Source organism: Agelaius phoeniceus, chromosome 5, assembly GCF_051311805.1.
Source record: "Agelaius phoeniceus isolate bAgePho1 chromosome 5, bAgePho1.hap1, whole genome shotgun sequence".
NCBI classification, from domain to species: domain Eukaryota; kingdom Metazoa; phylum Chordata; class Aves; order Passeriformes; family Icteridae; genus Agelaius; species Agelaius phoeniceus.
Genome location: NC_135269.1, coordinates 38,568,552 through 38,593,701, shown reverse-complemented (window position 1 = coordinate 38,593,701; position 25,150 = coordinate 38,568,552). Strand labels below are relative to the sequence as shown.

Sequence of the window (25,150 nt, the reverse complement as noted above, 5' to 3'; positions counted from 1 at the left end):
GGATGCACACAGGAGGACTAACTCGAGGGTGCTCTGTCACCCAGTGAGCTGTTGCCTTAATTTCCGCCTGACAGCACTTGATGTATAAGGGACTGCAGGGAGTTGGACCGAGTGTGGAAGGCCAGCTGTTCAGGAGGTAAGACAGAAAGAAGCTGCAGCACATTTACACTGAGAAAGCAGAGCTGGAGCTTCTCTTTCAGGTGGTAAGTGACCAATAAACCTGATTATAATTTTATTTTTTATATTCTGAAAACTGTATGCAACAAGCCTCTACCATTAGAGACTGCTGTCACCACAAGTGCTGGCAGCAAAACCTGATGGTGGAATGAATGAATGGAGCTAAGGACTAAGCAAGAGGAGTTGTGTTTCTAGTATAAACACCTATAGGAGGTTTAAGTGAAAAACCCATAATTCTGGCTCAGAGCTGGTATACTTTTTCAGAAACCCTTTGATAATCAGGGCAGGCTACTGCAAAGCAGCTGGCTTGAGAGGAGTGTGGTAGTGCACTTGTGCAAGCAAGGACAATATTTACATCCGTCTATATTCATGGCACAGTGTGGACTCTTAATAGCCTTCCTGCCAAACCTTGCTTAATAGTCCATTTGGAGAACCTATGGATCAGCTTCATTTGTAAAAGTTTGACGTTGCACTCTGCAGTGGGAAAGAGATTGAAAAAGGAAAGTGCTATTTCCCGAACTTTTTCTGTGTTCCTATGCCTTCTTGTCTGCTGTGTCATCAAGTTCAGCTATCAGCTCTGAGGCTCACATTTTGTTCTACCTAATTACCTGTGACAAAGATGACAGAATAGAACTATAAGTATTGCTTATGGTACTTTGGCACCAAAGAACTTGTGTTGCCACAGTGGGAAATGCTGGGTAATAACCAAACTTTATTTGCCAAATAAATGTACTTTCTTGAATCAGCTGCTTTTCTTGCAAACCTGCTTGGAAGAGATCACTTAGTGTGAACCTTCAAAGGTCAATACCTTCCTGTTCAAAGCAATTCCTGTGTGTGATAGCCATCATCTTGCTTGTCTGTTTTCTCTGTCACTGCTGTGCAGATGGCGTTATGGGGCTGGCCAGAATACTTTACCCTGCACCCCAGAAATGTTAACATTTGGCCAATTCCCATTATGTCCCTTCTTAATTAATAAGGTAAAAATAGAAGCTACCTTCTCACTTTAATAGTTTCAGTAGCTTTACTGAATATTTCAGTATTTTTACTGAAATATTCAGTAAAGCTACTGAATATTTACTGGCTATTTCAGTAGCTTTACAGATATTTAATTTCTTTAATTTTGGATTAGTTTCCTCCTCTACTCATAGAGACCCTGCAGACTTTGATGCCTTGGGGGTACTAAATGGGACTTTACACAAGATCTCCAGGATTTAACCAAGCCAGTGGTGAGATGTTGCCTTAGACGGGGGCCACAATGCACCCAAAGGACCCCACCCACCCACCCCCTTCTAGATATTGTACATTGCATGATGGTACCCAGTATTAATCCGGACTAGCCCTCCGCACAGCAAATCTCCAGGGTCAGATAATCCCGTTGCAATCTGTCCCTTTCCACCCCCGGAGGGCCCTGAATTAGGTCAAACGGGATTACATTTGCATTTTATTTATTTATCTTTTTTTTTTTTTTTTTCCGTGCTGGTTACACGCACAGTCAGCCTCGGAGGAGGCGGGGAGGGAGGCGGGGAGCGGCGGTGGCTTTAGCCGATGGCAGTGGTTGATGCCCGGCGGCGGATGCCAGCGGCAGCCGGGCGATGGCGAGGAGCCGGGCGGCTTACGAGTACACGGAGGCGGAGGACAAGAGCATGCGGCTGGGTTTCCTGCTCATCGCCGCCGGCTTGCTCTCCCTCTTGGGTCTGGGTTGTTGCTGGCTTCGCCCGGCGCTGCAGGAGCGGGGCGGCGGCGGCTCCGCCAACTGCACGGTGCTGGCGGTGCGGCAGCTGGGGGAGCGCTTCGCCTGCACCTTCTCCTGCGGGGCCGCCTGCCGCGGCACTGCCCGCTACCCCTGCCTGCAGGTGCTGGTCCGCACCTCCCGCTCCTCCGCGCCCGCCCTGCTCCATGAGGACGAGCGGCAGCTGCGCACCAACCCCAAGGTGAGACCCGCGCTCCCTCCTCTCCCACCGTGCGGGCGGGGGTCCCGCCGCGGTCGGTGCCCTTTCACCGCTCCTGCTCCCGCCCTCTGTTCAGTGCGCGGATTTCTCTTCTAGAAGTGAGGGGTGGTAAGTGAAGTGCGGGGGCATCCGTCCGAAATGCCGCTCTGCTTGTTGCTCAGCAAAAAGTAGTGCGTCTCTACAGTGTGTATCTGTAAACATGCTATACACTGTACATCTATATTTATGTGTTGTGTTTATATCTATATAATCTCAGGGAAGGTTTAGCCTCGATACTGGGAAAAGGTTTGTCACCCAGAGAGTGGTTGGGCGCTGGAACAGGATCCCCAGGGAAGTGGTCACAGCACCAAAGCTGACAGAGTTCAAGAAGCATTCGCTGGCAAACACATGTTGTGACTCTTGGGGCTGTCCTGTACAGGGCCAGGAGATGGTCTTGATTATCCTGGTGGGTGCCTTTCAATTCGGAATATTTTGTGATTCTATACAGCATAGTATAACATACTGTGTATAATGTATAATATACTATATAGCGTATTGCACTGTACTATGTACTATACTAATTATGATACATGCACACACAGACACACAGACACACAGACACAGACTCACACACTCTCACACTTCACTGCCATCCCCGTTCCGTCCGTCCCGCCCGCGTCCGGAGCGCAGCCCCCGGGCGGTGGCGCAGGGACAGCAGCGGAGGCTCCTGTGCCGCTCCCGGCCCGGCCCGCCGGAGCCCGGGACGCCGGCGGGAGAGGAGCAGAAGCTCCTGCTGCCGGCGGGGCTGTCTGTCTGTCCGGACAGCGCCCGGTGCCGCTGCGTGGCGCGTCCCGGAGCGTGGGGACCTCGCAGCGCCGCTCCCGAAAGCGCACGGAGAGGCGGTAATGGAACTGCTGCTGGCGGGGCGCTGGGGAAGCGGCTGCGCCAAAACAAAAGTTTCCCCCGTGCTGTTTTGATTCTTAAACTCCTCCATCACCCACACGAAAAGGGACCAAATGAAGAATTCGTGAAAGTTGCATCTTCCAGCAAACTGGGGAATTCTGAAGGTAAATGTGTGACTTGTGCTTTCTCTTTCTTTAAAGGCAGTTACTCTGCCTTCTCCTTTTTCTTTTTATGCTGGGTAACGATGACAGCACACACCTGAGTGGAGATCTTATTAAGGAGTTTGAAGAAGAAAAAAACATGTCAGAATCCTCCTGCTCCTGAAAGAACTTGAGATTAGGAGTGTATTGGAGAAGGAAATTTCAGCTCTTTGACTGAGATGTGGATGCAACATAGTGCCAAGGGCCATGCTCAGCACGATGTAGGGGCTGGGAAGCACGCTTGGGTGTCCAGCTGGGATGTGCAGCCTCACATCTCCTCAGTCATACTTGTGCTGGTGTCCTCCATCCCTTGGAAGGCAGGTTAAGTTTCACACTCAGGGTTTGAGGGTTGCTTTTTCCCCCTTGGCAGCTTGGAATTGTGGTGGGGGTAAAAATCAGCAGAGTAAGTAGCAGGATGGTAAATCTGGCAGGATTTGGATTAAATTGTTGGCACCGCTAAGAAGTGATGAGTGATTGAAGCTGCAGTGCTGGATGGAGCCTGATCACAAAGCAGATGAAATGCTGGCCTGTGAGGGAGCTTTGCAAACCTTTTCCTGGGAGCGCTGCTGCCAGGCTCCCTGTGCAGAGGACTGTGGTGGCAGAGGTGTGCCAGGAGTGCCCTAGCTGGCCGAGCCGCAGGACTCCTCTAAACACCTCTCCATTTTCAGGTGGGCAGGGGGGAGTTGGCAAAATGCAGGAGAAAAGTCACCCTTTGAGAGGGGGCAAGGATGACGCGGCTCTGCAGAGGGCGCGGCGTGGCTGTTCCTGAGCACAGCCCTATGGCCCTGCTGTGGCCATTCCAGCAAGGATGGGAGCTGGGAGATGGAAAGTGGGAGCTGGGAGATGGAAAGTGGGAGCTGGGAGATGGAAAGTGGGAGCTGGGAGATGGAAAGTGGGAGATGAGAGATGGAAAGTGGGAGCTGGGAGGTGAGTGCTGATTGCCACCAGAGTGCCTGGGCTCAGCAGCTCTGGCAGCACCCGCAGGTTCAGCAGCAGCTTTCAAACTGGAGCATGACCACACTGCCTTTCTGAGTAGTCCAAGGGCTTTGTTCTGTTTTTACTTCTTGATCTTATTTTCTTCTGCCTTTCTGGAAGTGTGGCGGGAAGAGAAGGATTGCACCTGGCTGAATTGCAATTGCAGGGAGGCACTCCGAGCTTCAGAAGTAATGCCTGTAAATGTCACTCAGAAAACTATTTCTATTTAACAATTAATTTCATGTTAACTCTACATAAGAAAACAGGGCTGTTGGCAGTGTGTGGTACTTGCCTGCTTTTACAAATATAATCTGTTTTCTTTACCTTCCACCTTGCATCTCTAGATGTGGGCTGTTTACCCTGGGATATTGATTGCTGAGGACTAAATCTGATTTACCAGATTTGACCAAGCAGAAAGGATGCATTTTTTTTTGATGTAACTGTAATCTTTGGTAGTAGTTGAATTTATCTCAGAGGAAAAACTGTGTAGAAAAAAAATGTACTCTAATTATTTTTCCTACTTTGAGAAGCTTATGTAAAATAAAAATAAAATAAGAAGAAAAGTTGGTTAGGTCTCTTCAGGAAAAAATACCTTTGTAAGGGATTGAAGTCTGCATCTGTTTCTTTGGTTTTCCCTTTTTTCCCTACTTCAATGCCTGTGGAGCCAAACACTTACACCCTCCTTTAATTTTTGATTTAAAATCTTGCTGTCTTTGAAGCTTTCAGGATTTTATGCTGGAACACATCAGCTAGAGCCACAGAGTAGGAATCTGCAGGATTTAATGCTCAGGATCCTGTATGTATTGATGAACAAACACTTAGAGAGCTGTTTAACCCTTCCTGTTCCCATCATATTTTTACATTATGCCTCCTTGTGTTCATCCATTTAGTCATACATACAACATGTTAATCAATTCTCACTAGCTAGAAGGGAAGAAGAAGACCAATTTTTTTTTTTAACATTTTTTTAATTTTACTTTCTGCTTAGGTGCTTCTCTTTGTGGGGTAGCAATTTTCCCCTGTAAATCAATAGTGTTGAAAGGGCATAGTTCAAGCTCCTTACAACACACAACAATAAAAAATCAGTTGGTAGCTTCACTCCACCAAAAATCCCCAGTGTATTTGATTAAAAATCTTCTACTTTCTGTAGTAGAGCAGGCTGACATATAAACATATCACAGATATGAATGTCTGTTCCAGTGAGGAAAAATATTTTTCTAGATGCAGGAAAAAGAAATTTTTTTTTCTTCTCTTGCTTTCTAAGATAATCACATCATTGTGCAGCCCAGGATTCATTTTAGCTCTTAAAAGATTATATAGCTGGGTCAGAGATAATCCAGGAATGTATATATAAAGCACCGAACACGATTACATTTGTGTTCAGTCTGAGTGATCTGTGGATTTCCTTTTTTTTTCTTTTCTGATTGCTGTCTCAGAGGAAGAAATTCATTGGAGTGACTGTAGCCTTTCTTCAGCTGCCTTGATAGCAATAATAATCTGGGAGATAAGGCTTAAGCAGGATTAATTCCAAAGTCAATTTGTCGCCGTTCCTCTCTGGCCATGGGGTATGTTGGTGGCGCACACAGCCAGTGCAGGGACCAGGCCCAGGGGAATATGGCAGCTGCTGAAATGTTTGCTTTCTGGCTTTTTAGACATTTCCCTTTCCACATCTGCAATTAAGTGTAGGGTTGGAAGAAGTTGCCCCCTGTTTTGCCAAGGAAACTTTTAGGGGAGTGACTGGTAAGACAGATGTTAGCAGCTGTGCAGAGGACCTGGTTCTCCCCCTCCTTGTCCCCAGGCAAGGAGCAAAGCAGCTGCTGCCCCTTGTCTGCTCTCCACACCTGCCTGTGCTCCTGCCATGCTTCTCTGTGTAATGGCTCCCATGACAAGATGATGTGCAGTCACTCTTCTGTACACCTGTAAATAGACTTGGGCTTAATTTTTGGACTCTCTTAAATAGGGCCCATGGCAGAGGAGGTATCATAACAAAATACAACTTGACAATAATTTTGTGAGAGTCTGGAGCCTCTGGCTGGTGAAGCATTCAGATCTGTGTTTGGGCTGGTACCTGTGACAGGCAAACTCTGCAGAGGCTGCCAAGCAATTCCTCTGGAAGTGGGCCCAGGGGCCATGGATAAACCCTATAACCCACTTGTCTCACCTGGGCACCACTCCCTGCCTCGAGCCTCTGTGAGGGGTCATGGGTTTGATCACTCCTGGTGGGCTGTGCTGCTGATGATCATTTGCACTGACAGATGCAGGTGAGAGCCAGGCCTGGTGCTCAGCTCCAGTTCCCTCAGGACACTCAGCTGGGAGGGGACAATTTCTGTACTAAAGGAGCGAGTGCCCCTGCTCATGCCCTGCCCAGGGGGATGGTTGTGGCAGCCCTGCCTCCCTTCCACACCATGAAGGTAACCCAGGAGTGCATGGAGACACACACAGAGTTAGGAGAAGCTCATCTATTCCTTGCTGTGGTGGGTTGACCCTGGCTGGACTTCAGGTCCCCCCTCAAGCTGCTGTATCACTCCTCAGGTGGATAAGGGAGAGAAAACATAATGAAAGGTTTGTGGGTTGAGATAAGGACAGGGAGAGATCACTCATCCTTTATCATCATGGGGAAAATGGACTTGACTCAGGGAAATTAATCAGCTTTATTGCCAATTAAATCAGAGAAGGGTACTGCATAAATAAAATCAAATCTAAAAATGCTTTTCCCCTACCCATCTTTTCTTCCAGAAAGAAGAAAACTTCTTTACTTCTTTACTTTACTTCTTAACTTCACTCCTGATTTTCTTTACTTCCTCCTTCCCACCAGCACAGAGGGACAGGGAATGTGGGCTGTGGTCAGTTCATCACACACTTGCACTCCTTCCTGTTCGCCCTCTTTCCCTGCTCCAGGGTGGGGTTTCTCCCACAGGAGACAGTCCTGCATCACATTCTCCAGCGTGGGTCCTTCCCACAGGCTGTAGTTCTGTATGAAGTGCTCCAGCATGGGCTCCTCTCTCCTGCCAGGACCCTGCTCCCATGTGGGCTTCCCTCAAAGCCCCAACCTCCTTTGGGCACCCCTTTGCTGTGCTGGGGGGTTCACCATGGGCTGCAGGTGGATCTCCACTCCAGCAGGTGTGGTAGGGCTGTGCCACACCAAACAATGGCACATGCTCTGTCCCACAGCTCACCAGGAGCCAGCAGGATGATCCTCCACAGGTCACTTGGAAACTGAGTTTGAAATCTTGCTCCTGAATTACTTTGTCTTCTGTTGGGTTGAATTGCTTCTACTTTGGGCTGGGATGTCTCTTCACATTTGAAACTTTCTTTGACTTGTAGTCTGTCAAGTCTGTTTTTTTAATTAAAAACGTGACTGAATTAGGCAAGAATTGATCTTTGAAAAGCATGAAATTCAACCTGGAACTTAAACCATAGTCAAGAGTTCATACATCTGTTCTTTCTCTGTGATTTGGAAGAATATCTGTCCTCATTAAGTGTTCAGAAGTACCAGAAATCTTTCCAGGCACCTGCAGAGACTGAAGTGGGAGCATCCAGCAGCAAACACAGATACAAATCCTACAAAACCTTGGTGTAAAGATGTATTGGCTATTAACTGACATTTTTACTGGTGTCCTAGCTTGCTTTCAGTTGGCATTTGTTTATGTTTTGATATCAGTATTTCATGCCATGTCCTGCATGGGAGGACTACAGATTTAATGTTTCAGAAACTGCCTATTGCCAAAGTAGAAATTATTTCACATCCATCCATCGAGTCACAGCAGCAAAATTTGTGAGGACACGATTCCCTTTTATCTGCCTGCTGAATCTGCTTTGGAGGGTGATAGAGCTGGCTGAGCAAAGTGCCCTAGAAGTGTGCTTGGGAGGCTGAGTGAAGAGAGATCCAGCCCCTGTGTGGGTCAGAAAGGGACAAAAATCACCTTGGATTGGTAGGGACAGTGCTGGCATCCTGGGGAGGCGAACAAGCTCCATTGTTTGTGCAGCAGCTGATAATGTTCACTCTGGGATTGCATCTTGGGTGTTTTCTGGGGCTCAAGGCCTTTGTCACATTGAGTTGATGTTTCAGGGTGGCCCCTGGGATTCATATTTGGACAGGGACCATTCCTCTCCTCAGGACTGTTAATCCTCAACAGGCAGAAGCCTTGAGGCCACGTCAATTTACGGCAAGACCCCAGGCATCTCCTTTGTGTTTTCCACATGGAAGCAAAGAGGAAGAGGTAGAAATGTATCCAGCATGCTTTCTGTCAGCTGGGATTATGTGTGCAGAGAATGATGTAAAGTTTGGGCTATGGAAAGCATTCACTGTTGTGCCCAACTTCCAGGGGTCCCTCCTGTAGGTACTGGCAGCACTCCTATACACTGCCTTGCTTTGGCACAGGAAAACACAGAAGTGCTGCCCAGAGAAACTCTGTGGGCCCCTTTACATCTTCCAAACCAGAAGAAAAATCCCTGCCCTGAAAAACTCAATTTCTAATATCTTCATATTGAGCATGGGGACTGATGGGAGAAAAATGTGAAACTCTCTGTGATGAAATGTCCTGGGAGATTGCTAAAGCTTGATACTTGTCTGTTCAGATGGACATCTCTTGGGGAAAGAGACTTCTCTGGTTGTTTCTAAGCCTGAAACTCAGCTTGGGGCTTACCAACAGCTCACCAGGTTATGAACTTTGTGAAGGATTCAAGTAATATTTTGTGGGGTGGAAGGTCTCTGAAGGATCCAGAGAAAGTTTAACCAGGACTGGTGGGGCACTGATTGCACTTTCATAGAGGACAGCAGCAGGCTCAGCCAGGAAGAGGAAACATTTCAGAGGATAGAGGAAATATGTGTACTGGAGCCAGGAACACAGGAATAGGAGTTTTGAGATAGCTGGGTGTGTTTAGGCAAAATAATCTCTATTGGTACTTAGCTGGTTTGTCTAGTTGTGCATTTTGTGTGCTGGCTAAATAGTGTCTGGTTTGGGAGCTCTTTCTAGAGCCCCTAAAATCTGGGGGCTGCCTACAAGCTGGGGCTGGGAAGAGCAGTGTGGTGATTACTGTCAGAGGGAGGCAGTGAGTGCACAGCTCGTGGGATTTGGTGCCATTTCCAAAGCAGGAAAATTCCCTACAGGAAAACATCGGAGTGGAGGATGTTGGAAGCGCTGGAGCCCAGGCCAAGCAGGGAGGAGGGCACCAGCTGGAAAGGTGCAGCACATTGGTGCTGGCAGGGCTCAGAGCAGAGCCAGCAGTGCTCTCAGGTGTCTTTGGGCCAAATTTGCTGACTCTGCCCAGCTGCTGCACAAATGTGTTTGTGCACTGGGAGTGTGGAGGAAAAAGGGGAGTGTTTGATGCTTCCAAAGTGGACAACCAAACCAAAAATTCTGCTGACCAAGGAGTATTATCTAAGATGGCAATAACAGTATGTGATAAGCCCTGCATTCTGGTTTCTGAAGTAGAATGGTGTTGCCCTCGTTTCTGTCCTCCATCATCAGCAGTGGGACAACCCTTGTTCAGGGTCCTGTGAACAGGGAGCTAAATGGAGCTCTGTGCCATGGCAACACCAGCCAGGAGTCCATGTGAAAATGAAGATCCTTGCATGTGGAAAGGTAGGTTTCAGTCTGGAAGCAGCAAGGAAGACCTTGCAGATTCTTTCATTCTGAAGCATGCAAAACACTGGCAGCAATTGCAGGTGCTGGCAGAAGTGGTCAGATTTTACATGATCAGGGGAATAAAATCCTGAGATTTTCCCTTGCCATTGGAATGGCAAATCTTCAAGCTGTTGTATGGTGAACACGGTCTTGTAGGTCTGTACATCTTAGGTATAGTGTGCAGCTGGGGGCAAGGTAAGCCCTGTGAAGCCTCAGCAGGAGGAGAGGAAGCAGTGTTAGGCCAGGGTGATGTTTATGCTCATGTCAGAGAGGGTATCACTCCCCCTGCTGTTCCTGCCTTCAGGACAGAGGAGAAATTAATGTTGTGATCAGCTGTGGGCCCCCTTAAGGGGCTTCCCACACCCTTCACCTCCTGCTTCCTCATCCTTCCTAAGCAGGAGGCCTTTTAGCTCCCTTCCCAGTCACACTTTTTTCTGTTTGCAGCTCCCAGTTTTAAAGGGATTGAAAGTCAGTGTGTTCAGTTCACTTGGCGTCCGTATGTCCTGCAGGGTGAAAAGCCTCTGTGTTATGGGAGGATCAGCCAAGCTCTGTCACTCAGTGGGGTTCAACAGCTCCTGTCATGATCTCCTGTGTGGATGCCTGGTAAAAATAAGAGAGATTGTGCTTGGACACTGAACTCTGATAGGCTGACACTTAATTCAGTGCACTGTTTGTTTTCTGTTGTTGAACTGCCTGTGGCAAGGACTTAAGGGTGGTGTGGCAGAGACTTGGAAACAAGGAGTGTGTGTGTGTGTGTGTGTGTGTGTGTGTGTGTGTGTGGGGGGGGGGGGGGGGGGGGGTTTGTGTCTGACCCATGGGGAGCCTCTGAAAGCCCAGTCCCAAGGGCACCAAGCTATGGGAGGAATCTCCCTTGCTCTCTGGGCTTTGAAGCAGATGTCTGAGGGTGAGATCTGCAGGTAGCTCAGCTGCATGCTCAACTCTCCTTGACTTCTGTACAGCAGAAGCAGATGCTGAACCTTTCTGCTGAAGCAGGGCTCTGAGCCTTTTTTCTTCTTTCCATGTGTTGTACACAGTGGAAGAATACCTTCTTATATCAGTGGCCATCAGCCAGATATCCCATCATCTGGGAAAGCTTGCTGGACTCTTTGGGATATTTATTAGCATGATACTTAGCTAAACTTCTGATTACGTGCCTCACTGAAAATAGGAAGTTATGCAAATCCAATCCATGCAGCTGGCTCGGAATACATCAAAATGAAATTATCATTTTTACATTCATCATGCCAAACCCCAAAATATTATGAAGTGGTTTGGTTTAAGAGTGGAACAAACATGGCAAAGCCTTTATTTTCTTTCTGAATGCTACTACATTCTTTTCCAGTACCCGCACAGAATAATTAGCAATTGAAGTGAAGTTCAGCAGATATTTCTTTTCTGTTTCTTTGGAGCTTTTGTTTATTATTCTCAGTCCATTTCAGTCACGCTGGTATCATGAGGAAAAGGCAGAGAAGTGATGCCCTGAGTTCTTGAGCACAGCAGTAACCCTGTTTTGCAATGTGTCTTGGCAGTGCTCGTACATCCCTCCCTGTGCAAGAGACGATCAGGAGAACTCTGAGAATGTCACGTACAAGCAGAAATACTGGAAAGAGAAAGTGGGATCTCAACCATTTACGTGCTACTTTAACCAGCACTTGAGGTGAGTAATCTCCATTTGGCTGGGCAGGAGTGCATCTGCTTAACAGCTGTCCATTGGTTCTGTTTGAACATACATATAAATGCATGCATATGTGCATACACACACAGACCCCCTCCAGGGCAATGTGGTTTATCACACAGAGCTCAGTGAAGAACTTTGCAAGACAGCTCTACTGATGAAAAGCTATACAGAAAGGAAAGGAGTATTTTTACAACTTGAAGTAAAAATATAAAACTCTGAGAAAAGTCTTTGCTTAAAGCATGCAATTCTTATAGCAAAAAACATCTTGCCTTTTAACACATAGATGGCAGATTTCTGGTGTGGGTATTAACATTCCTTTCCTCCACAGGAAAGAAACCCTACTGTGTTCATGGAAGAAAAGGGGAGATCAGTAAATACAACAAACTAACTCAGCAATTGTGTTCATAGAGGGTTAATGGATCAGATAAAAATAAACAGCAACAGAACTGCCAGGTTTCATACATGCTTGCAGAGTAGAAAAAAAAGAATCTCCCCTTCTGTTTGAGTTCTTAATTTTGCTGCCAGTGTTGATGTGACTTCCGTGTGTATGACGTGTGGTTTCCTTCCTCCAGTAAACAGAAAGGGGAGGGAGTCCTTTTTCCTGTCTCTTTCTGATGTGATATGCCAGGAAATAAAAGGTCATGTGGCTGCAGGAGGAGGTTAGTCCTGTCCCACAAACACTTGAAAGTTAAATAGATGAGGGAATAGCCCATGACTTGCAGGTGCAATTCAGGGCTCAGTCTGGGAGTGTTGGCACCAGATATTTAAGTTCAGAAAGACAATCAGGAGGAAAATGGATGGCAGGTGGAGAAATTCCTGACTCACTGTGAGTGTCCTGCCGAGTGCCTTGGGGGCTTCAGCTTTGTCCTGGGCTGGCTGTAATAGCTGTCTTCCTGAAGAGACTGTAGACCCAGTCAGCATGCCCAGGATGAGTTTGTTGTCCCTGGTTAACCCTTTGCAGAGGGATACCACCAAAACTTTGTAGCAAAACTTTTTCCTTTAGAAGGGAGAGAAACATTGATTACAGCATGCAGAGGTTAAAACTTGGGGCACTCTGAGTGATGGCATCAGACCTATTGGGGACCTTCTTGGGAGTCCTCTGGTCCACAAGGTGCCAAAGCTTGGATCTGGTACCCAGGAGCCAAGTTATGATTCTGGTTTGTCTGGGCAGGCAGGTGTTGCCTGTTCCTTGTACTCCTGAGAGCTGGGACTTGCAGCACCCACTGCCCAAGTGAGCAGGAGAGTCAGAAACATGGGATTGTCTGCAGGAGAAGTCATGGCTAGGATGCATCTAAACTGGTGTGGAAAGGATGATGTAAAAGGTAACTGTGTGACTGTTTTAGCCAGTGGAGAGAAGCAGGAGCCTTTTAGCTTACCCCAAAGTAAAGCCTGATACAGGTCAGATGCCCAGAGATGTTTATTTCTCTCCTGTAGAGGAGTGGAGGGTGATAGGTGTCCAGAGCTATGGGAGCTGATTCTCACATTACATTTTGGTGTAGCAAAGACAAACCTTTTCTTTCTGCCTAGCATCTGACATTTATGTAAGCTGGCACTGAGAAATTATGCAGCATTCAGGAAGAGTTTTTTTCCCTAAAGATGCTGAATCCTATACTGCTAAAAGTTCTTGCCAGCACAATGGCTGCCTTGAAACACTGCCTTTTGCTGATCATGCAACAATTCATACACAGGATGAGAGAGGCTTGCTGCCAGAGATACTAGAAGATAGTCTAAGCTGAAATGTATACACCATCTATTTTCTTCTGGAGATAGCAATGAGCTTTGGGAGATAAGTTCTGCTGACTGGGAATGTGCTTGCTTGGGTATACTTTTAGAGCAATGATGACTAAGCAGCCTGAAAAGCAGTGAAAAGAAACCACAACAAAGAGGGAGAAATCTGTTCCTCTCAAAATGTTTTCTGACAGTATTTTTTCACTGTGTGGATAAACTAACTGTTCTCTGTCAGTCTGTATAAAATGTATGGTAAATAGTTCCTTAGAGAATGTAGTGTTTGTAATATTAATACTCCCTCTTTTGAAACAGCAGAATAAAATTCTAGGTAAATATGCAGGCAATGAATGAACATCTTCTCTTCATCAAGCTTACTCAATTTTCATTGTCAGAACTGTTGCTGCATGCAGAGTGTACTGTTGGGTATCTTCTCCCTTTCAGTTTGGTGGGTTCAACAGGTTATTTTGAAAAGATGAAAAAAAGGGGTGCCATTCTCACAGTTCAAGCTTATGCAAAAGGGATGAGAAGCAGACTTGGCAATTTCAACCATTCTTAGTCACTGTAAATCAAACTACCCAGCAAAATTAGCTGCCTGACATTTGTCTTAGGGAACCAAAGTACAGCTTATCTTGGAGCTCAGTGCTTTACTGAAGAGTGAGGTTTTGCTTTGCCACTGAAGGCACTTAATTTCAATGTTGCACTCTTCTCTGACAAGCTTTGGGACAAGGGGTTCAAGTTGCTTTTCTGGATCTCTGGTGAAGGTGCCCGTCTGTTGGCATGATGATACCCCAGTCTGAAGGAAGCCCAGCACAGCAGAAACCAACCTTCAGTTGGTTTCAGACTCTAAAATAAAGGACAAATCCAGATGAAGTTCTCAGGCTGTTGCCAAAGGTTTGAGAAGGAGCTGAGCTCTAGGGCTTTGGTGTTCTGGGTCTCACACCCAGTGTCCCAGCAGTCTGCAGTCATGACCTCATGCAAACAGGGGCCACGGCTGCATGCCCTAAAGTGGGAGGCCTGTGGGAACAGGCAGGATGGGGAAGATCCTGTCACTTTATTCCTTCATGTTCCAGGTGCCATTGACATCCATGACAAGAACAAAAAAGAGAGAAGCTAAGATTGCCATGAGCTGAGATGTCACTGTCTCACGCCATGCAGAGACAGGCAGAGCAACCTGTGGCAAGTCATTTCTTATTAGTGGCTGATTTCTATGGCACTATTGCTTGTTAGCTCTGGGTTTGTCCCATACACAAGAACACTCTGTGTTTCCTTTGCTGTGGCACAGCAGATGAGCCAGCCATGCTTTAACCTCCTCTGTGTTTGCTGCAGGATGCTGTACACAAATTCATCAGAGATTTGAAGAGGAAACCCTGTCAAGTGATTAGTGACAACCTGTGTGTTGTTGGGGTGCCCTGCAGGATTCCCACTTATCTCAGAATAATTATGTGTGCAAGCCAAGGGTGCTCAGGTAGTAAGGCTGCTCATCCATAAAATGTTGGAATATAAATCTTGGTTTGCTCTGTTACTTCACAGTTTTCTAAATTAATTCCCTCCACCTGTGGAGCAGTGCTTGGGCCTGAGGGGGAAAGGGCTTGACTGTCAGTAAGACACTGTGCTGCCTCTGCATGCAGCCATCCAGCTGAGGATCACTGCATCTTGCAAAAATAAGGGAAAAAATGACTGCTTGTCAGAGTGAAGGGATGTGAATATCTGGGGGGAAAAAGTCAGTGTATTTCAACCATCTTTAAATCCAGATTGTTTGAATACCAAGATATTAGTAAGGTTTCCCTATCCAGCACCTCCACCTCTGTCAGCTATTGTTGTGTGACATTATGTTTATAAGTGATGACTGAAATGTTTATGTGCCTGTAACCTTTTGGTCCTACATGACATTTTGGTAATCCCTGCCCTGCAATTCTCCCCATGATGTTCAGTAATTGCTCTGCAGGCTCTGATGGAGGCCTGTTTTATTTGGTGTCTGAGCTACCTGGCAGAACCTAACAGGGATGTGTTGTATAATGCAACTAATCCAGTTATCCCTGCTCAAAGCTTCACAAGGGTCTAGCCCTGAGCACAAAGTCCTGCTAAAAATAAGTCCTGGTCTCACCTTTTAGCAATGAAAACAAAATTCCTTCCCCCTTGTCTGTTCAGGGAAAGGGAAAGCTGTGTTTTCAGGGGTAAGGCAAAGGCTTCTTTGGGGATGTTTTTTTTCAGTTTGTTTGTTTTTTCACCCTGGGGCTGTTGCTGGGCAGAGGTGGTGCTGCACAGTGGCCATCACTGCTGGCAGCAAGAGCCAGCTCTGGATGCCTGAGCATGGCTTGCAATCACTGCAGGGTTTCCCCCCTTTGTCCCACTAGGCCTCTTTCTTGCCTCTGCCACTGTTTTATGCATGGATAACTGGTGGTAGGATTTTGGGTGCATCTCCTCAAGAGGCTTTAGATTTGCTGGAAACCTGATTGGCAGCATTGCTAGAAAGAAGAGACTGCCAATAATCGTGCTTAGGGTGAATATGCACAACCTCTCTGCCAACATCATTGAACTGAAGTACTGTAGAAAGTCACAGAGCAAAGATGGGTTTATTGAAGACACTGTACTAACAGGGGCAAGGCAACAAATTTAATTATATCAGCTGATTTTCATAGGGAAAAGAAACATGTTTCCAGGCATGATGTACCTCCTTTTGGTTCAACATCACTGCCTCAGCACCAGGGGAGTGATGCTCTTAGGCTTTCCAGCAAGGACTGGTCTTTACCATGAAAAGTCTTCCCTTGGGGACAGAGCCTTTCCATTTCTGTTTCTAAGTAAAACAACAAGCCTTCAGACTGTGGGAGCAGGCAGGTCACCTTTAAAAAGGTAGCATGAAAAGTCAAAACTGCTAGGTTTGCCAAGCAAACCCAAAGCAGCTACATTACTGTGTTTCAAGTGCTGCAGAATCACAGAATCCTCTGAATTGGAAGGCACTCACAAGGATCATCCAATCCAGCCAATGGCCCTGCACAGCACCATTCCCAGAGTCACTCCATGTGCCCAAGAGCATTGTCCAAATGCTTCTTGAACTCAGACAGTCTTGGTGCTGTGACCACTGCTCTGCAGAGCCTGTTCCAGTGCCCAACCACCCTCTGGGTGAAGAACATTTTTCTAATGCCCAACCTGAACCTCCCCTGACCAAGCTTCCTGCCATTCCCTTGGGTTCTGTCACTGGCACCACAGAGAAGGGATCAGTGTCTGCCCCTGCTCTTCCCCTTGTGAGGAAGTAACTGCAATGAGGGCTCCCCTCAATCTTCTCTTCTCCACACTGAACAGTGACCCCAGCCACTACTCATACGGCTTCCCCTCAAGGCCCTTCACCATCCTCATGTCCCTCCTTTGGATGCTCTCCAACATCTTAACATCTTTCTTATATTGTGGCACCCAAAACTGCACACAGGAATCAAGGTGAGGCCACTCCAGTGCGCAGGGACTCTTGCTGTACTTAAAAATAGCAGTGATACCCATCTAAACCCAAACCTCAGCTCCAAACTTACTTAAAGGCTTTGTCTTTGACTCTTTTCTAAAAGGGAAACTCTTTTAAATTACTAAGTCATTGTCATATCTATACTGAGTGTTTGACATCCATCACTGGTACCTTTGGTATCTATGTTTTTCAAAACATTTAAGATTCAGTCTAAAAGATATCTTACTTTCCCCAATCACACTTTCTTTCCTTTAATTGAATCCAATTTTCTAGGTTTTTGCTTGTCCCTTATTTTTGAACTATCTGCTTAAAAAAATACTTGAAATAATAAGTTCAGAGCTGTGAAGAATGAGTGTTGCCTATTTATGGCCTCCTTGCCAATTAGCACTCTGTTGTTACAGGTGATGATACAGTAACTGTGGGGTAGAAGGCTTATGCCTCTTGTGAGAGGATTTCTCTGTTCATGTGCACAGTTTGGTGAACTTGCACCCATGAAGTTAATACTGCTTTATTCAATTTATAGTCTCCACCTGTGCCTGCTTATATATCTTGAGGATTTTGGTTGTGCAGAATTCATACATTCCACTACTGAATACACCTGGGATTCTTTTGCTATCTTTTTATGCTGCTGAATTTCAGATTTTATATAGCTGAGCTGCTCACAATCAGAGTTTTATTCTGCTCCTTACTACAGAAACAAAAAGAGATGAATGGTGCTGGCCTTGGAGACTTTCAGGCTGGCACAGTGCAGAGGATTCTCCACACAGCAATTTTGGGTGAGAGACCCCCAGATGCAAATGCAGGTGTAATTAAATCTGGCATCAGGTGTAGCTTGGTAGTCTGGCTCCAGTAGCTCCTTAAGGATGGATAAAACTCTGTAGACTTGCAAGCATCTCCATTCAATTTCTCAGTGAAGGAAGAAGAGTTCCTTCTTTTTCCTCGACAGAGAATTCTTTCTTAGGGCTCCTGTCTGATCAGGACAAAGCTATCATGGGAGAGACAGCACAGTCATTGAGCAGGTATCTGCTCCCATGTGCCACAATGTTAGGAGACCTTGATTCCCAGGATGTTGCTGGAGGGGCCTGGTTTGCCAGGATTTTAGGCTGTGAGGTTTGTTGCTCCAAGAAGTGTCAGGTGGCATTGGTGAAGCAACAAGCGATGGGAGTGCTCAATGTGAGTGAGGACCAACGTGAGTCGAGACTATAGATATTTTTCTAGTTGGAGAAAGTTCTCTTTCCCTCCTTTGCAGATAGTTTTCCAGCAGACTGTGTGTCTCTGGCTGTAGATGGGAAAGCAAGAGCAAAGTGCAAATGCCACAAGATCGATTTAATAACTATTAAACTGCAAGGGAGAGCAGAAAGGGCCAGAGCTGAGAAAAATCTGCTATCACATTTTGCCAACAACCTTCCAGACTTGGAAGAGGCAGATAGACAACAGGTCTTTCAGACATGTGGCACAGCTATATTTCCAAATGTCTCAAGATACTTCCACCTCAATTCTCCTCCTTCCTTCATTTCCCTTTGGAAGTGCATAGACCTGTCACAGACCCCAACATGAGTGTGTATTAGATGCTGCTGCTGGAGGCAAGGAGGTTCAGACCTTCGTGGGAGTCTTGACAAATTGTCCCTGTAGGAGCCTACTCAAGTCTACTGAGGCCCTGCTGTGTGCAGCCCCAAATCCCAGCCTATTGCTGAAACAGCCACTGCTGGGAAGGAGCTGACTTGGGAGCCTTGGCCACCCAGGGCAGGCTGTAGTCCTGGTGGGGATGGATTTCTTGCAGCCTGCTGCCTGCCAGTGCAGCTGGGCCAACCTGGGCCACCAGCAGGCCAGTGCTGAGGACAGGGACCAGCTCCCTGCCCAGAGCCAAACCACAGCCAGGGCTTGCTTCATCAGGAGCCTCCATGGAGCCCCATGGACACATCAGTGCTCAAAGCTAAAAGTGAAGCTTTAATTACTGTTTAAATCCTTTCACAGGGCCTGATGGCATTTGAGGTAGATATGTATAAATGCTGCCTGGTATTATGTTTTTGCCAGAGTGGTTTTGCAACCCACAGTCAGTGTGATCCTGTATCTCTCATGGCTGTTTGTGATGACCACATTTGCTGGAAGATCTAGAGCACCAACACTTTTTTTTTCTTTTTTAATCCAAGTGAACTTGTTAGCCTGTAAACACTGCAAGTGGAAAGGTCTCCTAATCTGCCGTGAGTGCTGGTGATAAAAAGGCAAATGCAAGCAGTGAACGAAATAATCCACCTAATCATTTTCTAACACTTTGGCAAATAAATCACCTCTACTCTTACCATGCTAGATGGCTCTCACTTATGAATTGATGGTATTATGTTGATTTATCTTTTCTCCATCTTCTGTTTCCCAGGCCGGATGATGTGATGCTGAAGCGCACCCATGATGAGACTGTTCTCTTGCACTGCTTCCTCTGGCCCGTGGTGACTTTCCTGGTCGGAGTCCTCATCGTGGTCCTGACCATCTGTGCCAAGAGCTTGGCTATCAGGGCAGAGGCAATAAAAAAGAAGAAGCATTTGTGAGTGGCAAGGCTGCTTGTGGAAAGAGAAACCTGCAAGAAGGTCTGAGGTGGGGCAGCCTGACACACCTGCAGGTCTGCGGGGCACCCAGCTGCAACTCCTTCCAGGGTCTGATCTGTGGTGGAGTAGCTCTTGTCTCAGGACTGTTCTTGGGAGATTGCCCCGTGAAATGCCTGCTAATTGCTTCTTCTGCTATGGCACTAAATAAGTATATTCTACCAAAAAAAAAAAAAAGAGAAATCTACACTGCACCAAATATGCTGTGTGCTGTTAGTGCTGAAGAGCAGCTACCCAGAAACTGAGACAGTTTATGAAACTCCCTGATGATATTGCTTTCATCTCTACAAAGCGATCTTTGCTAATGTTTATTTAAGAAATATTTAAAATATTTACTTTAGATAGAACATATTTCCAAAATAATAAAAATTTATTGTTTTGGGGGTTTTAACTTTTGGGGGTTTTCTTTTTTTTTTCTTTTTTTTTTTCTTTTTTTTTCTTTTTCTTTTTTTTTTAATGCTTTAAGGCAAATGTAACATTGTGCTGGTTAGGTTTTTTTCCCACTGTGTAGAACTTAATTTTGAAGTTCAAACCTTACCTTTTGTCTAGACAAAATCTTTCATCATCACCCATTCACTGTGATGAAATGTAGAAATCTCTCAGAAATACTTCTTAAAAAAATGAAACAGTTATTGGAAAAGATGATTAAATACTGGATCTACCTTTATTGCCTCAGTGGTATTTAGTCCTACAGTTTTTCTTGCCCCCTCTCAGACACCCTCTTCACGAGTGCTCCATGCTGTAAGGAGCAGGGGTTTTACAGTAGTGGTTTTACAGGAGTATGTTTTACCTGCATCCTGCCCAACCAGTGGAGTGCCTGAGTGCTTGCTGAGGAGAGCCTGTGTGTCACTGGTGTGGCTCACACCACCAGAGAGGGACAGCAGCTCCTTGTAGGGCTGTGGGTGTTTGCTGCTGAGCTGCCCATCCCAGTCTCACCAGCTCCACGGAGGCTGCCTCCCAGGGGCTGCTCCACAAAGCACACGGCACTGTGGGCATGGAGTCTTGCTGGGTCTGCTTCCTCTGCTTGCCCCACCCTTTGCTGTGTGTGATGGGAGCACCAGCTCTAGTCCACTTGCTCAGCACAGAGAGTTCCATGTTTCTGGCAGTCTCCCAGAGCAGATTTTACCCTGCTGTAGTCAGGGGATGGGGCCAGAGCAGTCTCATGGCACTTGTCATTGCCCCACAGGGCCCCCCCGGGACCAGCTGTGCAGCTTGGCAGTGCTGGAGGGCAGCAAATGGAAAAGCCATGTGGCTGGGTCAGGCAAGTGAGTGATTACTGGCAAAGCACTTTAATCTACATTAACAATTCTGCAATTCTAAACATACTGTGCATTATACTAATCTCTGATATTCTTAGTATTATGTGTAAAAACCTTGGGGTTCGTTGCGATTTTAACACATAGCAAAAATATTTCCTGAGGATGAGAAAAGTGCTAGATTTGAAAGGCTGAAAGCTTAGTTGGCACAAGGCATGATGACAAACCTGCTTGTATTGCTCAGTGTCCTTTTCAGATTAATTGTCTTGTGTGTTTTAGAACTGATTTCCATAAGACCTCTTGTACACACTGTGGTGCCCAGTGATGAGGCTGATGCATGGCAAGGGCAGCAGAGTGACTGGAGGTCATTTGCTGCTTCCCTTCTTACTTGCTGTGTGACTTTTGGAGTGTCCTCTGGTCCCAGTCCATGCTGGGATAGCTGTTCCCTCAAAGCAAGTCAAGGAAATGTGTTTGTAGGTGTAGGAACTTGATGCTTCTTGGCACATTACTCTGTATGAAAGATGCAGCTGGCATTGGTTGCACATGTTCAAGCACCTCCAATCCTGCAGATGAAAAATACCTCTTGTAAGAAAAATTTCCAATTCTTTGTGTTAAACATCACCACTTTGAAGGTGCCTGCTGTCCAGCTCACACTGATACCTTCTGTCTCAGCCTACTGAAAAGAATAGTGCTGGATATCCTGGGTGCAGAGAGGTTGTGAGCTCTCAGCCTCTCAGAGGAAAGCCTGCAAGCTTCTGAAAGAGCTGTCCTGCAAAGGACACTGTGTTTTGTTTCACTCTTGTCTCACTCTTGTGGCCTTGTTTGCATCCACTGCGATTCTCTTGCCTCAGCAACCCACAGAAACACTGCATTGTGGGTCTGATTTGGGGGTTTGGCTGCTGCTTTTTAATATATATATTACTTGCTCCCACTCTGCAAATCACATAAAGCTGCAGGTGGTTTGGTTATCTGAGTAGGGTGATGCCAAATTCTCTTCATCTATTTCTCCTTGGCTTCTTCCAGTTAAGAGGAATAAGCCTGATTTTCTACATCCATTCGTCCTTTGTTTTCCCAAGGGAGAAGGAAACACAGGGTGACACACATTCATCATGAAATTTTAAACCAGTAGCTTGGGGCTCACAAATCCAGATTAACAAAATCCTCTCTTTCTCTGCTCCAGAAGCTTTTGTGAGTGAATCCTACTGCTGGTTCTCTGAGCAAAAGGCAAGAAGCAAATTGGGCGGATGCAGCTCACTTGATTGGCAATCATATATTTAAATCTGTTGGAAATGCCTTTTGCAAAGGCCTCTGGAAGAAAGTAATGGCTACAGAGATGATATTATATTGTTTTGCTGAGAGATTAACCCCAAGTTAAATACCAAAACTGATATCCAAAGACCAGCAATAGGTATGAGCCTGGCATGGCAGTAGAAAACTCAAAATCCTAACATTCAGTCTTTTGTCTCATCCCATCCCTCAGTGATTTAGAAATGTCTTTTTAATCCCTGTACTTGATTGTGGAAGCTGGGGATTTCCCTCTAGTGGATTATTCACTCCTTGGCTTTGCAGATTTCCAAGTTTTGTAGTGTGTTCTCTGAAACATACTTGCAGCCAGAGCGGCTGCTTTTCCCAAAGCCATCTGCAGAGTTGGCTTTTGCATTTTATTCAATATTTATATGCCATTGCTTTGAGGAATTTTGTTCTGGCATGCTGTCTTACTGCTCTGCTTCAGTAAGACCTGCCTTTGCTTTCATGTAGTGCAATTAAATCAATTTGCTTATACAATATCTCTCTGTGTTAATCTCTTACCCTCATTTTAAAAGTTGTAGTAATAGAAACACTTTTTGTTGGTTTTTTCCCTGCTTATGTGTTTCTGTGTTGCCAGTAACAGACAAGATTTCACAAAGTTAGGAAATATGGCTGTTGAATGAACAGCTAAATTCAAACTCAGACAGATGAGGGATGTCATGGGAGAATCCAGGGGCATTTTAGAAGATCTTTACCCATAATCTCTGCTATAAACGTAGCCCTTTGACAGGGGTCCAGCACAGAGTGCTGGATTTAAGGACTGTTTTCAGCTCAGCTTTTCAGCAGGTGCTGCAGGATGCAGGTTGGGAAGTGCAGTGGGGAGGTAGCAAGGTCTCAGTTTCCAGACTTTCACTTCCAAGTGTGTTTTGAGGCATTTGTCCTAGAACAGAACAAAGACATCTGCGAGGTGTGAGAGCACAGATCTCTCCCTGCATCTGCTGCGCGGCACAACCTGCTGTGCCCACCCCAGCCCTGGTGCTGCCATCTGGGGTGTCCCTGTCTGCAGTTTGCTTCTTGGGAGCCCTCCTGGCTGAGCCAGGCTGTGGTGTGATGCCCACAGGAGCAGGGATGTCTACAGAGGGCTGCCACACAGCTCAGCTCATTTCACACACTGCACGAAAGCATCCGTCAAGTGTGTGTTATCCCATCGAGTCCAGCTGGGAAATGCAGAAGGGGAAACATGGGTCAATGTTTAAAACCTTTTAACAGATAAAGTGGTAGGGCTTCAGTATTCCTCAGGAAGTGTCTAATGCAATTTGCTAAGGCTTACTTGGAAAATGAAAACTTTAAAATTGGCAGTGGGGCTGGTCTGACAGCAGGACAGTGTGGATTGTCTGTGAGCAGAAGGGAGGTGCTGTGCAAGCATCTTTGCTCAGCACTGCAAACACAGGAGCTGCCCTCCAAATCAGGGCTTCTGCAAACTTAAGCCTAAATGGCCAAAGAATCAAGAATAAACACGTGGAAGAGGAGACACCTAAAACAGTGTTTAATCAAAAAGAAAAACACTCATGCCATGGCTTATATTTCAATAATCAGATGAGAGAAAGCACAGCTGAATTTCTAATTATGATGCCTATTATATCATGCAAATATGGTCTTTCAATCCCTGACAGAAATCCCATAGCCAGAGTTATTGAAAAATCAGCTTATTCCCATGTGTGGTTTTCTCTGAGAATCAAAGCCTGTTTGGTTTGGGGCTTTTTTTCCCCCTCAGCGTGGAACAGCTGCTGTTCCTCCATTAACTTTCAATCAGAAACAAACCTCTTCCCTTTCTGGCATCTTAAGAGGCTGCTATGCTGATCTGTCAAGCTAACAATCTTTGCTGCAGAAAGCATGAGCAGGAAAACCTCCAAGGGAATATGTGTGCAATTAATCATGCTGCCTTGTCAGGTCACAGCCCCACTGAATGAATCAGCCCCACAGTTTGGTATTTGAGAGGCTGTGCAATTCCCCCTCTGGTTTGATAGTGAGCCCAAATGCTGCCATTGCCTGCACTGGGCTCAATTCACAGCTCCTTGGTGGTCTAATGGTTTGGAGTCTGGTAAGCCAAAAAATCCCTCTGTGTGCATTGGGTGCATGGCTGGAGATGCTGTAAAAAGAAAAAATAATAGCTTATTACACTACATAGCTGTAATTTGCATGTAAAATTATATTATAAAATGTGTTGGCATGGCTGTAAAATTGCATACACACCTAGAGTACACAGTCTCCAAACAGCACATGCAGCAATCAATTGAAAATAACCCTCCCAGAAATTCAGTACTGCTTCTGACACTGCATTAAAGAAAAGCAAACACTGTAATTTAATTTAATGAGCTAATGGAGCTCAAGCTTTACTTTTAATAATATAACTTGTTCATAATGTTTCAGCTAGCAGAAGTTCTATCCTTGTTTTTATTTGCATGCCAATTGCCATTCGCTAAAAGCAATTGGAAAAAAAATCAACCCGTAAGCTCTTTCACATAACTGCTTGTTCAGCAGCTGAGGGTTTCTGGACAAAATACTTCAATTTGGACCCCATGCAGCAGAATCATTTCCTTTCCCCTCTTGCAGCAGGCTGGTTTGTCTCCTGGTACCCACAGGGGAGGGAGCAGGGCAGCCACCCTCTCTGCCCTGCTGTGTCCAGCCAACAGCACCTCTAGGATGCAATACCTGGGACTTGCCAGGGGCCTGGATAGCAGGAGCACTGCCAGGGGAGGGAGCATCACCCAGGGGCATCAGGGAGGCAGCTCCCAGCTAAGGCAAATGTGGAACATCAGAAGGGGCATGGGTTTGGCAAAGAATGAAATCTTCCATGGAATCCAAAGGGCTGAACTATACTTCTCTGCACTATTCCTCTGAAGAATAATGCTTGAGACAAAAAATTACTGTGAAAATTCCAAGAAATCCTTTCTTAGGCAGGGGGAGAGTAGTTTGGAAGGACCAAACATACAACAGCACACCTAAACAGCAGGTAACCTAAATCCTTACTAGTTTTTCCTGAAAAATCATGAAAAATGGGTCTGATACAAAAGGTAGAAATATATAGAAATTATGGAGTTAGCTAGGGTTTCTTGCTTTTGATGGCATAATTTAAAATCCTTATAAAAGTACAGAGCATATGTTATGAATCTGCAAGTATTTGGATAAGTGAATCACAGGCAGTAAATGATTCTGCTCTATTAAACATAAATAGTGCCCTGTGAACTTCCCTGCTTTTTTGCTAATGGAGACATGTACGAGAAGCAATACATCATGAGGAGCATTTAAAGTATTATCTCCAGATTTTATTGATAAAGTTAATTTAGTTCAGGCTGGCAACAACAGAGAGGAGACTGAAAAT

The 25,150-nt window shown here is 45.8% G+C and overlaps 1 protein-coding gene across 1 annotated transcript; it reads left to right on the top strand.

Annotated features, from left to right (window-relative positions):
• The first annotated feature begins 1,683 nt into the window (after positions 1 to 1,683).
• Positions 1,684 to 19,656, top strand: KCNMB4 (potassium calcium-activated channel subfamily M regulatory beta subunit 4). Its single transcript, XM_054632345.2, has 3 exons — positions 1,684 to 2,108; positions 11,340 to 11,467; positions 19,042 to 19,656. Exons 1-3 carry the CDS (start codon positions 1,770 to 1,772, stop codon positions 19,208 to 19,210), a joined length of 636 nt encoding a protein of 211 aa, XP_054488320.1. The 5' UTR covers positions 1,684 to 1,769; the 3' UTR covers positions 19,211 to 19,656.
• The last annotated feature ends 5,494 nt before the right edge of the window (positions 19,657 to 25,150 follow it).